Source organism: Condylura cristata, unplaced genomic scaffold (assembly GCF_000260355.1).
Source record: "Condylura cristata isolate star-nosed mole 26May11 unplaced genomic scaffold, ConCri1.0 scaffold00006, whole genome shotgun sequence".
In the NCBI taxonomy this organism is placed as follows: domain Eukaryota; kingdom Metazoa; phylum Chordata; class Mammalia; order Eulipotyphla; family Talpidae; genus Condylura; species Condylura cristata.
Genome location: NW_004567107.1, coordinates 12830290 through 12847210, shown reverse-complemented (window position 1 = coordinate 12847210; position 16921 = coordinate 12830290). Strand labels below are relative to the sequence as shown.

General features: G+C 49.6%; 1 protein-coding gene across 2 annotated transcripts in view; it reads right to left on the bottom strand.

Moving 5' to 3' along the window:
• The window catches only part of ASTN2 (astrotactin 2), a 766181-nt gene that overhangs the window by 202589 nt on the left and 546671 nt on the right, over positions 1-16921 (bottom strand). For both annotated transcript variants that reach the window (XM_004677396.2, XM_012721364.1), the window contains exons 15-16: positions 16384-16488; positions 13188-13367 (exon numbers count right to left, since the gene is read on the bottom strand). In XM_004677396.2, the coding sequence (XP_004677453.2) occupies positions 13188-13367; positions 16384-16488 (285 nt within the window). The remainder of the gene's footprint in view (positions 1-13187; positions 13368-16383; positions 16489-16921) is intronic.

Genomic DNA, 16921 nt, shown 5'->3' with positions numbered 1-16921 from the left:
CTGACATTTACCAATTATCAGAAGTTCACAGCCTGAACACTGGGGATCAAATTAGAGTTACATGTGACAATTGCGCTAAATTTAAACAAGATATTCCCTGTCATCCGAGGGGAGTTAACATCTTGGCAAGGAAGGCACGTATTCCTCAGGTTCCCATAGACATAGTGCCTGCTACCCTAAAATATACTGGGCGTGAAGCTCTGACCCGATGAATAATAAATTAAAACTAAATCAAGCTTTTACTACTGACAATTGGTACTTGCCAAAATGGGACCACATGGACCTTCCACTCCCATTAGTTAAAATAGTTACTATGGCCCAGTAAACAGAGCCTTGGAGGGTTAAAACCCATATGCAAGACCTATTTAGAGAAAGAGTAATTACTCCCACTGTTTTACCATTTAATGGCCCATTAGCCTGTTCTTAAACCTCCTGGAAAGATGAATGGCGCCACAGGATGGATTACTGTAACCTTATTGCTAGAATTCCACCCATTAGAGCTCCCAGAACTAACACTGATATTACTAATTCTGCCCGATCAACAGCAGGTAAACATTTTGCAGTCATAGAATTGGCAAGTATATTATGTTCCGTGCCTATTTCAACAGAATCATGGCCACAGTTTGTCTTCATCTTCACTGGGACACGGTACCCCCTGACCCAGCTACCCACGAGGACACCTCAACAGCCGCGCCTGCGCACACATCTACAGACACTATCGTAGTCACATCCAGCGGATTCCAGGAGCACAGAAATGACATGGCACAGATCACATCCTTTCTGAACAGGTCCATTGGACACACTCACTGATCACCTACATTCACAAAAGAATTCACAGAAAGGTGTAGGCCATTGCCCCCCACACCAGGTCCTGCCACCTCGGTTCCATTCCTGAAAATTATTTCAGGCCCCTTCCATTCCTGGCGCTGTCAAAAAACAGCAGCATGTTAAAAGAAGCCCAGCCATTTTTAGTCTCCTTTCTTCTCTCGGTGGGTGTGGAATCATTGAACCAAATATTGGGGTAGTTGGGAGGGGAATCCATCCCACTATTTCAGAATGACACAGATGTTTAGCATGAAAACATTAAAAACAATTTCATAATATTCTTTGAATTTAACTGCTGAGCAATGAGATGAATAAAACCACATGATTTAGTGCAATATTTAATATTTAATCTTGAGAATAATCATAAATCTCTCAGGTGCAAGGATCTGAAGCTTGTTTGACAAATTTAATGATTCTGTAGACATGTTAGAAATAAAGCTAAATTAAAAATACCAGGACTCCATGAGCAGAGAGGAAACGACCGTGCATATCACTTCACCAGACCTAGGAAAATATAGTTTGCACTGATCGCTGCACCGGCAGAAATGACACATACAAAAGGCATCTGTGTCCTGGATCCTCTTTGAGGATCAGTTAAGTGTCAGTTCAGTGGAAGGTGCAGAGAATGATGAAGCAAACACCCTAAAGGTGGGTGCTCTTTCCCTGCTCTGGTGGGACTCAGCCACAGATACCCGGCTCTCAACAACAGGGGGATATTCAACCCAGCCTACTTAGTATGTCTCAAGCTGTCCTTCAATGTGTCATAGCATTTTACACCAAAGCTGGACAGAAATAAGCAACACGGGAAGAAGAGTCTGCGAGTGAAAAAAATACTAAGTGAGCAGATGTGATACTGGATGGGGCAGGGAAAAGCAGCTCCCTAAGGGGAGACGCTGCAAAAGGGGAACCTGATTCTGATGCTGGAGGAGTGTCTCTTCCTCTGGCTTCAGAGACCTAGGCAGAGATCCCAGCCCTGCTTTGTTCAGGGCTTACCTGAATACAGACGGGTACCAAGTACTGGAATCCAAGCACCTGCTTTCTCTTGCCAGTTAGTTGCCAAGCGTGTACTGCTGTGCCGTGTGAGCTCTCCCTGAGGCACCGGAGATTTGGCATATTCAAAACTGAGCTCAGGTCTCTGATGCCGATGGTGCTTTTGTTCTCTGTACAGAAGATCAGCACCGACTGGCACCTCCACAGAGACCTGGCCCCACCTCCCACCGTTTTCCTCACCTCCCACCTCCAACGCTCAGGCACCAAGATGTCATCAAACTAGCTGATTCGGATTTTTCACACCCATTTATTCTTGTTCATCCTCAGGACTACTGAAATTTAAGGTGCGATGCTTTTCCTTGGAAACCCTGCTACCCCTTCCAAACCGGTCTTCCCAGCACTAATGTAGCATTCCAGATACACTCTCCCATCCTACATCAAGCCCCATGGTACAACAGTGAGAGTCAAACTTTAAAATACATACTACTAATAAAGTAAAATGCTACTAACAATGCACAGTCCCTTCTTATGACCTTACATGGCTCCTAGCTAGCGGCACAGTTTCCTTGATGCACTCCGCACGCCTAGTCAGATTTAGTTCTTGCCTAATTGTATTTCTAGGTTTATCTCACCATGACTTCCATTCCTGCCCTAGCAAGCTGCTCCACCCACACTTTTTCCTTACCTCAGGGCCATTTTTGAATGTGTATTTCCTGTTACACAAAACCCTTTCCTCTCCTTCCCCATGTCATCCTAAATCTAGGCTCCCCCAAGTATTCTGGGGTACCCTCCCTGGTTTCCCGCACAGTTGGGAACCAGGGGTCCATGCCACAATTTGTTTCCTCCTCAGCATTTGCACACTGGGTTGTATTTCCTTATGACTCTGCCTCCAAGACCAGACTGAACTGTGAAGGCAGAGCAACATCTAATTTACGGCTGCTTCCTCAGCAGCTGGTCCAGCACTTGAAATCTAGGAGGCTTTAAAATTGTCTCTGGATAAAACCAGGGCGAGGGGTCAGCTTGGCTCATATGTTGATTTATATAAACACTTTGGGTCATATTTAGCACCAGCTGGTTATGCCACCTCCGGCCCCTCCCACCAGCTGCCTCTGTGAATCACTGGCGGTAACTGCAGAACTAGGGATGTGGTTGAAAGGGAGAGGAGTGATTCTTTCAGATTTGCTTCTCCTGAGCGAATCTCCCTAAATATTAAACAAATAGTGTGCCTTTCTGGAAACTCACCCCCAACTTCGTGTTGCTGTAAAGTCACAATGGGAATAAAAAGTTTTTAGAGTATGCTATATAGACTAGATCTCATCAGGCATTTATAAAACAAAAGACTGACTCCTTTACCACATTGTCTCTTGAATTATCAACACACTTTCCTGCGTGGGAAAGCAAGAAGAGGGGGCTAGTTGAGTCTTAATCCTGTCACTAATTTACAGTAACCTTTGAGCATTTGCTCATCATCCTTGCAACTCCATTTCACTATCTATATTAACAGATTAAACCAAGCATCTTTCCAGTTGTTTATTTCACCAGTTCTGGTGCCCCAAGCCTCCATCTCCCGGGCCTGTGTGGGACTGAAGGGAAGTGTGCAGAACCTGAACATCCAGAGCAATCTCTGGGTGCAGATGGTGTGTCAGAAGGAAAATGGAGATAATCCGATCTTACAGGATCGTTACGAAGGAGAGGATCAATGAGCAAGGCCATCCCGAAGCTCTGGCTCAAAGCCCAGCGTGCAGCTGCCCCACGGTGCACCAGGAAGCACGAGACTGGAGTTGCTGTTCAGCACCTCTCAGGCCAGGATCACGGTGGGCTGTGTGCTATTTTCTTCCCTCTTCCTGGCCATGAAATTGTTCGGAGGGTCGAGAAACCCCTCTCAGAGAGAACATTCTCCTTGATTCCAATGGTGGCTCAAAGATAAGCCAACTGGAGCCAGAAAAGTTGGAAGAAAGTGAAGGCAAGAAAGAATACTTTTGACCAGTTCCAGGCCTGTGGACTATCCATCTCAGCTCCCCTGCGTCTCAGTCCCCGGGTATAAAAGCACAAAGATAGTAGCCTTAGAGGTTGGCGTGAGCGTGAAGGAGACAGTGTGTGTGACACTTGCTGGCCTAGGGAGCTCCTGCAGGGAGGCAGAGGGTATGTGGACTCCCCATGAGACACTCCCAGGACAGAACCCCGCCTCTGACTGTGAGCAGCTGTGTGACCTTGAGTGAGCGGATTTTCTCATTTGGGAAGCGGGGATAATCTGGACCTCACAGGGTTGTTGTGAAGACAATGTGAGATCATGGGGTCAGCTGGCTCAGCATAGGACCTCCACACCAGCCAGCCATCACTGGGCACCCTCCTCCAACACCTGCAGCCCCCTCACACTCTCTGGACCTCTACAAGTTTGGTGGTCAGCTGTGCAAAACACCCCACTTGCTGGGCTCCAGGCTGTGCTTTCTGGAAACTCTGCCTCTGTCCCCACCTCCCAGTTCTGGCAGAATTCAAATTCCCAAACTGGCTATTCAGCCAGGGAAGAGAACGGCCATGATGTCAGAAGGTCTGGCGGGGAAGAGGCGACATCTGAGGCTGCAGCCCAGCACAGGAATAATGGCAGTCGAATTCCTTGTGTCTCATAAAGATAACAATAGCAATTGTTTCTTGAGCCTGTCTTGTGTCAGGGACAGTGATCATCATGTTATACTGTTCCATTAATTCTCATCATGATAACATCACCGTTACATTACACATGCATATAATTACGATAAAGGGTCCGCAGTTCAGAAAATCAAAATGCCTTGCCAAAGTCACACATCTGGCAAATGGGGCAGGGGGCTCACACACTCCCTGTGTATGTAGCCAGCTGAAACACCCTGGGCAACAGTGATTTGTAGGGGTTCTTACTATGAGCCAAGGAATCGCCTGATCCCAAGGCAAGAAAAGGGTAGATACTACCCCTGCCTCTCCCCCCCCCCCACTATCTCCCTGGTGCCTCCCAAACCAGCTTCTTGTTTTTCCTTCACTTGGGGCACTGGCAGGTTCAGTCTCCTCTTCATGAGAGTTCTGTGGATAGGGGTGACAGGATCTCTGGCTTCTGGGAGACAAAACTACAAAACACGGACAGTTTTAACAAAGGAGCCCTGAGTGTCACTCAGGAGGATGTAAGGATCCGGTCACCACTGTTCCCTCAACACCACACACACACACACACACATATACATGCACACACACACACACACACACACACCCCTTCTCTGCCACTGTCTGGTCACCTGTAATCTTCTCCATTTGACTGTGTGTATTTTACTCACCTTGGCATCCCAGACACCTGATACAGGACCTGGCATAGACTAGGGGCTGGAATCTGGACTGTGGAAGGATGGGGCCAGTGGGAGAAGGTTTGGAGGAAGGACATGGCACAAGAGACGAGAGACAGGGGCGGGAAAGCACCAGGATGCAGTATTTGTGCGTGAGGCTGCTCTGGGGTTCAACTGGCTCCCAGTGACCTGGGGGAGGCAGGACCCCCGTATTCACTCCAGACTACTCTTAGAAAGAGTCTGGAGGAAAATGGATAAGTGCCCCATTTTCATCTGCAGGGAAATTCAGCATTTTTAGTGCAAGGCTGGGGATACATATAAATTCTACAAAATCCTCTCTCTGACCCCGGGGTTATATGATGGGAAACAGGGTGAGCTGGCCCAGTCTGTATGGATGCAGGGTCCCATCTGCTATAGTTTCAGCCCTGTATTGTTTCCCCTGCAAAGGACAATGGGCCAGTCTCCAGTGTATCATGCACGAGGTCAAGGGAGCCAGCCAGACAGATGTATCCTGAAATAAGAAAATGGACAATCTCTCAACCAATGACTCTACCATCTATGGAAAGGGCGGGGGTGTGGGGGGTGCTTCGGCAATCTGGAGTCTTTGAATTTGCTTTAAGTTTTCAGCAGGGGAGACACCAGGAAATACTTCCAGCTTCCTATTAAACCTCTTGCAACTTCAGCTTCTAGCTGCTACATACACTGCCCTCAACATTTGTGTCTGTAGAATGGGAGTGGGAAGGCTAGCCTCCAGGGAGGCGCCCCAGCCAGCAGGACTCAGGCTCTCACTCTCCCACACAGGCCTTGGTGTATCCTTCCCCACCCAGCCTGACCTCGAACCTCTGTTGGTGCACATTCCAGGCAGTCACCACCGTCTGAGCATAAACGCTCCCACGTGAAGACAGCCGGGGGCCTGGGTAGATGGTGGCTGAGGCCGATCCGGCTCTGCCACTGACTTGGGATCTGGCTTCACAAAGCCCCTGGGCAAAGCCCAGAAGCAGGTATGGAGTGGCAGCCATGCGCCCCAGCCGAAGCTGAGGGCTCAGACTCTGGGCAGTCGCTTTCCTGGGTTCTTTCAAGCGCGGCTTAAAGAACAGAACAAATGAGAATGCGGTGGCCCTCGGGTCTGGGGCCTCTGTGTCACCAGCCCGGAGGCTGCTCTGTTAGGGCCGGGCAAACAGAGTCTTGGGGTTAAATCTGACCGAGTTCAAGTCTCTGTTCTTCCCAGCTCCCTGGTGCCAACTGCCGCCGTCATTGCGCCCCTCTGCGCCTCAGTTTCCTCAAGCGTGAAATGCAGCTACCACCACCAACCTTTCAGCTTGTTACGAGGAGTAAATTGGATGAAATAATGTACGAGTAAGAGCCTGGTGCGCCGCGCCGCGCTGAGCACAGGCGGCGGAGGATTATTATTCTCCGTGCGCACCAATAGCAAAAAGACTAGGGTGTTCCGTTCCAGATGGACTCAATCTAAACCGGGAACAAATGCTTTTTTTGGTAATTTCATCTGGTGGAAACGGCAGTCTCATGGGCCTATTTGTGTTTAATGAAGCACATCCTGTACGCTCTTTCTGCCTGGTGCTGAGGACACGTAAGTTGGCTCTTTCTGCAGCTTGAGAGCCGGGGGCCACGGGGTGCATAAGTGGGGGACCATCTGAGAGCCACCCTCTGCCGGCCTCCCAGTTCGCGGAAGAAAAAGCACCGCCTCACAGCGAAAGCCATTTTACAAAGAGCTGCACGGAAGCCAAGCTGCCCAGGGAGGGAAGAAGGATGTTTAGCGACGCCCGCTGCCTTGCTGGGACCCCACGAAGATGAATGTGCCCAGGCTGAGCCATTCAACCCTGTTGTGGTTAACAAGTGTGACACCCAGAATGGCTGAAGGGCAGATGGGATGCGGGGGACGGAGCTGAGAGGGTTGGCTGGGGACACTCAAATCTGAGTCTTGAAGTTATTGGAAATTAGCCTCAGGTAAGTACGACATCCAGGAGCTTTAATGTGAAGAACAGTAGGATGGGAATCTTGATTTTGGAATATCCCTAGTTGGTGGATTTTACGTCAACTTCACTGAGTCACAAGTGTCTGAGTAGTGGGTCAAACTATTCTGGATGTGACAGTGAGGATGCCAGTGAGGGTACTGAGAGATAATCAATAGACTGAGTAAAGCTGGTTGCCCTCCCCCAACTGGGTGGGCCTCGTCTAATCAGTCGAAGGTCTGCATACCATTAAAAGGCTGACCCTCCCCGGAATGAGCTGGAAAGCCTTCTGCCTGACTACTTGAGCTGGACATAGGTCTTCTCCTGAATTTGGACTTGAACGGACACATCTTCTTAGGTCTCAACCTTGACAGCTTTGGAACTAGAATGTATACCAACAGTTCTCCTGGCTCTCAAATCTGCTGTGTAGTTACTGACTTGGAATATCTGAGCCCCTGTAATCATGAGACAGTTATTTATAATAAATATCTCTATATCTCACTTTTTATATGTGTATATGTATAGTGTTAGTATTCTAAAATGGAGATCCCATTGTGCTACTCCTTGGATTCATGTTTTGGGGTGACTATTACCCCCTAAGGCTAATAATACACATTTGTGTGCATATAAATATAGTTTTTATAGATGTCATAGATGATAGATACAAATATATCATAAATAGGAATTTTATATATGCAGTGTTTTAATCACTCTCTCTGTCTACCCATCCTGCTGCCTCAGTCTCTGGGAAACCCTGCCTGACCCTGCCCTCAGGGCTGCTGTGTGGCTTAGAAGGGTGGGGGACTCAAGCCCAGTTAGGGAGACCAGGTAGGAGGCCAACACTGGAGTCCAGGCAAGCCTGGCTGGCAGTGTGGGACAGGATGGCAGCAGTGAGATGGAAGGAACTAGGCAACTTCAGTAGTTACTCGGGAGTTAAAACTAATAGGACTTGGGATAGGTTGAACACGGAGGCATGAAGGAGAGAGAGCTATAGAGACAGACTCCTAGGTTTCTGGTTCTGCCTCCAAACTGACAACAGTACTTTTTACTAGAACCCTGGACAAGTATGAGGCTGTGGGGCCAGAGTTTGGGCAGCCAGGACTGCTAGCCTTCTAGCAAGTAGCAGAGGAAAGCCTGGTGATGGAAGGGTAGTGGGTAACGGACAGAAAGCGGCACCTAGGAAGTGGGGTCTGCAGGACTGGGTCCTGCGGAGACGTTTACTGCGTTAGGGGCGGAGAATAATGTAATCCTGTAAAGGAGACAAAGAACAGGCAGGAAGGGCAGTGGGTAAACCAGTAATATTTGGTAGCATGGAAGCAACAAAGAAAGTGTGTGAAGCAGGAAGTGGTCAATTCCATCAGATGTTAATGTCTGGTCAAGCAAATGGAAACTGAACAGTGACCCCCACCCCACTGCTTCAATCACCACCAGGGAAGCAATCCAATACCCACCCACGCAGGTCCCCTACAGTGATGCTTTTAGGTCTAGTTGCCTTCTTTAAAGCCTGATCCCTCAGGAAAACTCAAGAGAGTTCTCCAGCTCACATCAACCCCTTGCCCATACCTATTTTCACAAAAGGAGGTGACATTTGACTATAATTCTGTCCTCTTCTGCATACCCTCCTGGGCTGCCTTTCAAACAGTCAAAACTCCTTTAAAGAGTCCTCTAGGAAGGTTTCCTCCGACATTCAAAATACATTATAATTCAAATGGAAATGCAGAAATTCATTTCCTTGGACAGTTTTGGGAAATCATGATAGAGATAAAACTTTTTTTAAGGGTGGCCACAGGCTTTATCTGTGGGGACATCTCAGTGTCAGGGATTGTCCCATCTAAATGCCAAGAGCTGCACAACCTTCACATGGAGAATGGCCTCCCCTGGAAAGGGAGTATTGACTGGATACCTGTTCTCTTCTAGACATTCTTTGTCCTGCTTTTCTCTTTGTAGATTTCCATTTCTCTTTGTCTGTCTCTCTGATCTTCTGTATCCTCCTACCCACCCTTAGTTGATCTCAGCCTCTCTCTCTCTCACATACACACACACACACACACACACACACACAGGATGAACAACTCCTTGACATAAACTCACTCACTCTTCACTTTCAATAGTCACTTTCTCATGACAAACAAGGCAAAAGAAAATTCAAGAGGCCATCAGGTAGGTCATTTCTGCATCTATCACTATCCCCCCCACGCCCCCAGAGTAAAGAATAATAAGGAAAGATGAAAGTTAAGGTCACAAAGTCCTTTGGTACCTTCCTAGACATCTAGGCCGCTCCTTCCCTCTACTACCTCCACACCTGCAGCCCACTCAACCATGCCCCTCCTATCCTACCCTTGTCCTTGGTCCTGAGCCAAATGGCAAAGGATGAGAACAAACTCAGCGACACCTGCCCCTTTCCTGACATATATGCACACACAAACATGTGCATTCATGTGTACATATAGCGTGTCAAGGTCAGAGTTGGAGAGAGTATGTGAATATCAAGTCAACGAGTGAAATGCAGTCTCGACTGGGAGAAAAGTAGCTTTTCAAAATCGAGAATATCAAGAGCATGCAGTGCAGGCAGTACGCTGGGAAGAGACTTAACTTCACATGGTATCTATGGCGTGGAGCCTGACCTGCTTCCCTGCAAACCATGCTGGGGCTACCCTGGTGTTTTGGGGGGACGCCTACTACTCTAGCTGTCCCAAGGCTCAGCTCATCCTGGCTTCTTGCTATATTCGACCTTCCTGCTATCATCAACCTGTCTGTTGCTCCAGAGCCCTCCAGACTGGCAGAATACTCAGAATGCTCATTGGGGGAGCAGAGAACTCCACCCCCTAATCTGGATCTTTCTAGTCTTTCTTGAAGCAGCAGCAGAGTCCAGGTCTCTTGGTTTAGCCTTCGTTTTGCCCTGTCCTCCAGCACCCCCTTCTGCATCTGGGCAAGTGGACAACCATAGCTAATTGGTGGCCGCTCGCTTTTCCGAATGCCCTGGTGACCTCCAAATGTTGATCAACACAGGGCACACCCTCAACCATCAGCACCAGCATCTGAAATGAAGACAATGGGCCCTCACCTGAGGGTGACTGGGTTCCTGCCATGTGCCAGCTGCCGGCCTTCCCCCAATGCCTAGCAGTGGCTTTAAAAAGTCTGTAACAATAGTGCAGCATTGGAAGGCTGAGACAGGCTGGCAAAGGACCATGTGTGGACAGCTCCTGATGTCCACTCTGGGGTCTCAGTGCTGGCCATAGGGTGTGCCCAGAGAAAGAACTTAGGCCACATTCAGTGAGCTAAAATAATGCAGGATAAATGCAGCAGCCTTTTCCCCTGGAATGCACGGGAAGAAGCACTTTGGGGAATGAGAATAAAATGAACCTTCCCTGGGAGGTATTTTAATCGGGACATTCACACTCCCCTCCTGCCCCTCCCCCCAGTTTTCCCAAGCTGCCCCGGTCACGGCAATGGCCAGTGCTGGAGCATCAGGGGCCAGAGGGGCTGGGAGTCTTGTTTCTCGTGTCCAGGACACAGGATCTGGGCAGAAAGCAGGGAGACTGGGCTCGGGAGGGACTCAAACACCATCTTACTCCCTAACAGACTGTGGGGCCCTGGCAAGTCCCTCTTTTTAAGCTTTGGGATTTCCTTATGAGGAGAGGTGGATACTTTTGCCTCTTTGCTTCCCCCAAAAGTCTGCCTATAGAGTGGAAAGGGCCGGACAGACATCTGTGGTTGCCATCCAAGCTCTTTTTGGTCTCATCTCCCCAACCTGGATCCCCGCAGCCCAGAAAAAGCCCCTGGTTTGGCTGCACACAGACCACAACGACTCCCTGGGTGACACTGTCCCTCGTGACACTGTAACCCCCAGGGAGAAATAAGGACTAAGGTCGCACATGAGCAAGAACCAGGGCCAGCTCCAGAGTCATCAGCCAGTGCCCAAAACTTTTGCTTTATTTTAAGACACTGTGTTTCTTGTTCCCTCTATAGGTCAGACATGCATTATCTCGTTTCATTCTAAAAGGCACACAGGGGATTACTACGCCTCATTTAACACAGGAAGAGGCTGAAACTTAGAAGTCACTTTGCCCGAAAGAGCCTGGCAGGGCTGTGGGGAGAGGCATCAGGACCTGGCATCCTGTCTTACCCATTCCAGCCTGCCCTGGCCACCCTCTTCCTCCCAGCTGAAACCCCAGCATGATCAGCCTCCAAACCCAGACTCACCCCAACATGGTCCCCAGCGAGTCCTTGTTTAGATCATTGTGGTCATCGACATAACCACAGAAGATGGCTGGGGAGAAAGAGGGTGTCAGCTATCTCTGAGTCCAGAGTTATTTCAGTTCTTCTAGAGGAAACTGCTAATTTTTCATCCTCCTACTCTCAAATGTCACCACCCAACTTCAAACGGTAAAACCTAGTGTTTGATGTAGCGGCTAAGTGGTCAGAGCTGATGAGATAGCAGAGAAAGTTTGTGTTGGCTTCATGTCTCCTAGGCTTTTACTGGGAGTGAGCATGGATGGTGGAAGGAAGAAAAACACCTCTGTGAGAGCAGCCCAGAGAGGGGGTAGGGCCCCAGAAGAGGGCTCAGAGAGTCTCTCACACAGCCAGGTCCTAAAGCAGCCCCAGCTGCACTGGCAGCTTAGTTTTGCTCACTTGCAACAGAAACCATGCCTCTTATGGACAAGGAACGGGGTTTTCTGGAATGGAAAAGCCCAAAGCCTGGAAGCAGCCAAGGACAGAGAGGGGATAGGATTTAGCATGAGAGTGGTGTCCCCCAAAAGCAGAGTGAGGCAAATTAGCTCAGTGGCCACAGTGAGTGAAAGTTTTTATAAACATAACCTAATTGTATTACTTCAGAGTCCTCAAGCTTATTGCCCTGCTTAATGATGTGTCATGTTATTTATAGGCCAGCACAACGAGACTTCTATTGATTTAATGCACTTCCTTAAAGACCGTCATTGTCACAGCCATAAAACAGAGCTATTGCCAGACAACTCAATTATGTCCCCTGCGCCTCTAAACTTCCTCGTGTCCCACACTGGCGGCAGGGAAGGGTAAGACCACGGGTGGGGGTGCAGCCTCCTCCCGCCCTGCCCAGGACAGAAGGAAGAGGATTCAGGAAATGGGAAAGGCAGGAGTGTTGGGGCTTTATGCAGTCAGATATGGGGCCAGCATGAGAAAAGCTGTGCAGCACCCCACTGTCATGGCTCTGTCTGGGCGGGGGGCGGGCAGCGTGTCCTCAAGAAGCTTTGTCCTCTCTACTGGGCTTTATTTTCCCAGCTGTGAGCCTGGGAGCTGAGCCCTGGGGTCTCCTCTGACTCCCACGCTCTGTGCTCCTGTGTGGAGTGGCTGAGTTGGTTCTTAGAGGGCTGGTGGCCGAACCAAAGGTACGAGCGCATTACTGACATTGCTACCCACTTCTCCATCCATCAAGAGCCTTTTCTTTTGAAATCAGTGGCTACTAATAATACTGACGATAAAGGGAAGTCACTCTCACCCTGCTCTCGTAAGTGTCTGTCTATGGACACGTGACTCAGCATTTTGAGATTCATTTTCTCATCTGTGAAATGGGAACAGGGACACAGGGATCTATGACATTGCACAATGCATACAAGCCTTATTTCTAGGGTCTCAAAATGCTATAACATGAACCATTTCCCTTCAATGTAGGCGGTAGGCAAGGAGAGCTAGTTGTGTGCCCATTTCACAGACGGGAAAACCGAGGTGGGGACAGATTGATTTTCTCAAGGGGGGGGGTGGTGAGGACTGATCTGCCTCTGGTCTGGAGCTGAGACTTTTCCAAAAAGCCTGAAGATCAAAAGGCATCCAGGAGACACGTTCCCTGAGCCCAGCCCTTTGGCAATTGTTTCAAAAGCCTGTAGAACATGACTTTGGGGGCTCAGAAAATGCATGAGAAAACCCCAAGAAATAATTATATTCTTGCCTTACTCTGTCTGTGATGAAATTAAAGCCAGAGAGGGGCAGGGGCCTGCCTTAGGTCACACAGCTTGTATATGGCAGAGCCAGGAGTTAGCACCCTGGGAGTTCAGTTGTCTCCTAGACACCTTACCTGCACACCCCACCTGGCCGCCTCCTCCAGTAAGCCCTCCAGGCTTACCTTTCTGATACTGGAGCCACAGCTGCTGCTGGACCTTCTTGCTGGGGAAGTGGATGATGCAGGTGAGCTCGGAGCCGTAGAGGGCCTCAGCGATGTAGTGGGAGCCGTAGTGTTGGATGAAGGACAGCAACTCCTCCCGACTGCTCTCCTTAGTCAAGATCTTTAGGACGTTGGTGAAGCCTGGACAGAGGAAGAGCAGGTAGAGGAGGTCAGGCTTGAGAGGCTGGTAAGTGAGCTGCAGGGGGCTCTTCCTGCCTGGATTTGCTGCCTTCTGCCCCACTCTGGTGTCAGTCTGGGGGCTGCATGGCACCAAATGTGCATGGCGTTTTCTCCCTTTCTGGGAGACACACAGACACTATGACTACGGGGGAATGGACAGGAGAGGAAGCTTGGCCGCCTAGACCATGGGATATGAGGATCACAGCCAGGAAATCAGAGCTGACGCCTCCTGAGCAGCTCACATGTGCCAGGCACACAGATGTCTCGCCGCCTCGTCTCATCTCGGGCCCTCGTCTGACCTGGGCCCACGTGTGACCTTGACCACGACAAGCCCAGCTGTGAGACAAGCGTGTGACTGAAAGTGCAGAGGCTGTGAATGGCGCGCCTTGATTCTCCAGCCAGAGGAGCTGGCGCCCCGGCCCACTTGGGCTCTCACACCACTGCACCCAGGAATCGGGGTGTGAATTGTGGGTGGCTGGGTTTCCAGGGCTGTACTGGCCCAGGCCCAGCAGATGTTCTGTGTCTCAGACCTGATCCTGGCTTAGTTTGCTGTGGTATCACTTTCATCTCTGCTGTCACCTCCCTAAAGCCGTGCTGCATTCTAGAACACCACCATCCTGGCTGCCCTGTTGTCTTAGTCCTGTGCCAGCCAGCTTAGTATGCAGTGCTCAGCCTGGGGCCTGCACAGCAAAGGCTCAGGAGAGCTGTTCCTCTGCCTTGCCTTGCTCCAGGTCACCAACCTGTGCTTCCAGGAGCTCCTCCCTGCCTCTGTAAAAGGCACAGTGCCCTCATCTGGGCATGCCAGGCCCTCCAAGGTCATGCCCCACGAGCCACCTCACAGACTTTACCTCCCCCAAATTGTTCTTTTTATTTCTTTTGAATCTAAGGTTTCCAGTAGTCTCTCTCTATTTGTATCCCTGCCCTCCCGCAACACCTCCAACACAGTTACCCCACTGTTTGCTTGAAATGGCCTCCCCACTTCCTTCCTTAAGTCATGTCCAAGCTTCAGGGCCCAGCTGTCTCCCCTGCCCAGGAGTCCCTTCCTGACAAGGGCACCTACTCTCTGCACCTGCAACAGCAGCAGCAACAGCTCTGTCCCATTTGTTTCTGGGTCTGCACATGCATCCTTCCAGAGCCCCTTTGAGGTGCACCTCAGAATTTCTAGGACACATTGGACACACCAGCACCACTAATGTGGGAATAGTGTACATGGAAGTATTATTAACAATAGTTGTTCCAAGTTATGGAACAACCCAAGTACCCAACAACAGATGAGTGGATAAGAAAGATGTGGTATATTTACATGATGGAATACTACTTGGCAATCAAAAAGGTGAGGTTTTGCCAATATAACAACATGGATGGAACTGAAGGGGATCATGGTAAGTGAAATAGGAGGGAAAAAACAGAAACCAGAGAAATCTGACTAGTGGTGAGACCACCAGGGGGTAGGAGGGGATAAGAGACAACTGTTGGGGATAAGAGACAATGAACCATGGTGGAGGTTTATGGGCACTTTGGAGGTACATATGGTATAATGACATGCATTTGAAGAGGTACTTATAACTCTAAATCACATACAGTATTGTAAACCAATGTTACATCAATAAACTATATTTATTACAAACAGATAAGCAATTTCATTCCTCATCAAAGTAAATGTAAAAAAAGCCACATTCAAATCAGCTGCACATTAAAATCAGCTCCAGTTTGCCAATGGTTGATTTATAAGGGGGTGTTGGGGAGCAGCATTGTTAATTAAAGCAGATATACCTTTGTAGTAGCATGAGGAACATCACAGTCTTATTCACAAGTATGGTGTGAAGGTGCGGATGGTGAAGAAAACAGAAAAGGGGCTTAAAGAACGGGTGCGTGACTAAGAAAACCCCTCCCCATCAGACTGTTCGTTCACAGAACTGGGTAATTAACACAGCAGTGCTAATGACGAAATGGTTTCTGCTACGTGATAAATGCAACACCAGGAAGCTTCCCGGTGGCTCTTTACCCAGGCAGACAAAACACTGCATACTAGTTGTGTGATGCTGGTCAAGTTACTTAACCTCTCTGACCTCCTTATGTGAAAAAAAAAAAGGGGGGGGGGATAAATAATGTTTTGTTCACAGGACTGATGTAAGTCATAAGATTCAAAACATTATAAAGTGCTTGGCCAATGTCAGCAATAATTATTATGTGTATTCCCCAGAGGGTGAAGGTCTCCAGTTCCCAGGGAACAGAGCTCCACATTGCTCATAAACAGAGCCATATTAAAAAAAAAAAAAAGATAAGAACGGGTGGATAATTAGGAGACACTCAGACAAAACCCAGTGGCAGTGTTAGGAGTTGGAGCCAGGGGAGGAAACCCAGGCCAGGCTCACCTCCACTCCCTTCCTCCTCAGCAGTCTGCTTTTCTTTTCTTTTTTTTTCATTTCTTCATCAAACATGAGCATCCACAATGTACCCCCATTCTCCATTAGTTACAGAGAACGCAGGAATACAGGCGATGGGAAAATAAGAAAGAACAGGCCCCAGTTGAGCACCCCCACCAGAGCACGGGGCTCCTGTGGGTGGACTGTGTAGGGGAGAAGGGCAGGGCGGGGGGGGGGGGAGGTGTTAATGTTGGCAAGAAAATAAATCAACCAGAAAACCCAAAGGAATCAGGCCTGGGAAGCACTTACCAGACATATGCTCAAATCCTTCCAGAACAAAAATGTGACCAAGGTTATCGTTTATCCCCACCACTCATTCGTGTCCTGCTCCCTGCTCAGGTCCCTCTTCCTCCAGGAAGCCTCTCTGACTCCCCAGGGTGCACCCTTTTCTGTGCCACCCATCATTGCCTTGACTTTGCTGCAATGTCTATTGCTTGCCCGCCTGGCCTCCCTGTGGGCTGGCAGGAGGCAGGGAGTCGCGGCCCGACCCCTGTGCAGCACATGCCCTGGCACAGGCGCTGAATGGGTCGCTGGCTGGGTGGGGCGCTCACCTGCCGAGAGGGTGATGGTGCTGAGCTTCACGCGGTACAGGTTGCTGCGGACCCGCCACTGCTGCATCATGGGGTAGCCCATGGCCTCGTCGTACCTGATGTCTCCTGGGGAACAAGACCGTCACGTGAGCCCAACATTCAGAGACCGCTCACCGTCCCCTACCCTGCAGCACTGGGCTCTAGGGACCGTCCCCTCCCCCACAAAGACACTCACCGGAGCACCTTTACCTAGACGGCGCCCCCAGGTGTGTTCCTGGCCGCACCTTGCTTTTCCTCCCTGCCCCCTCCAGGTGCAGCTTCCTTATGTCCTACAAACAAGCGTTATTTTGTGGTCCTAGGTAAGCCCGTGGGCAGCCTGCCAGGGGACGCGAGTCCTCTCTCGTGGTGCCTCCACAGGTCCATCTTAGACTGCGGTCCCCTGTGGTGTACCATCCCATGGGCACAGAGAGTCAAATCAGGTGCTGGAAGCGGCAGCCTGGGCCATCTGGAATGGCTGTGGCTACAGATGGGGACAGCCGGAGCCCTCCCGCCCCCTGCT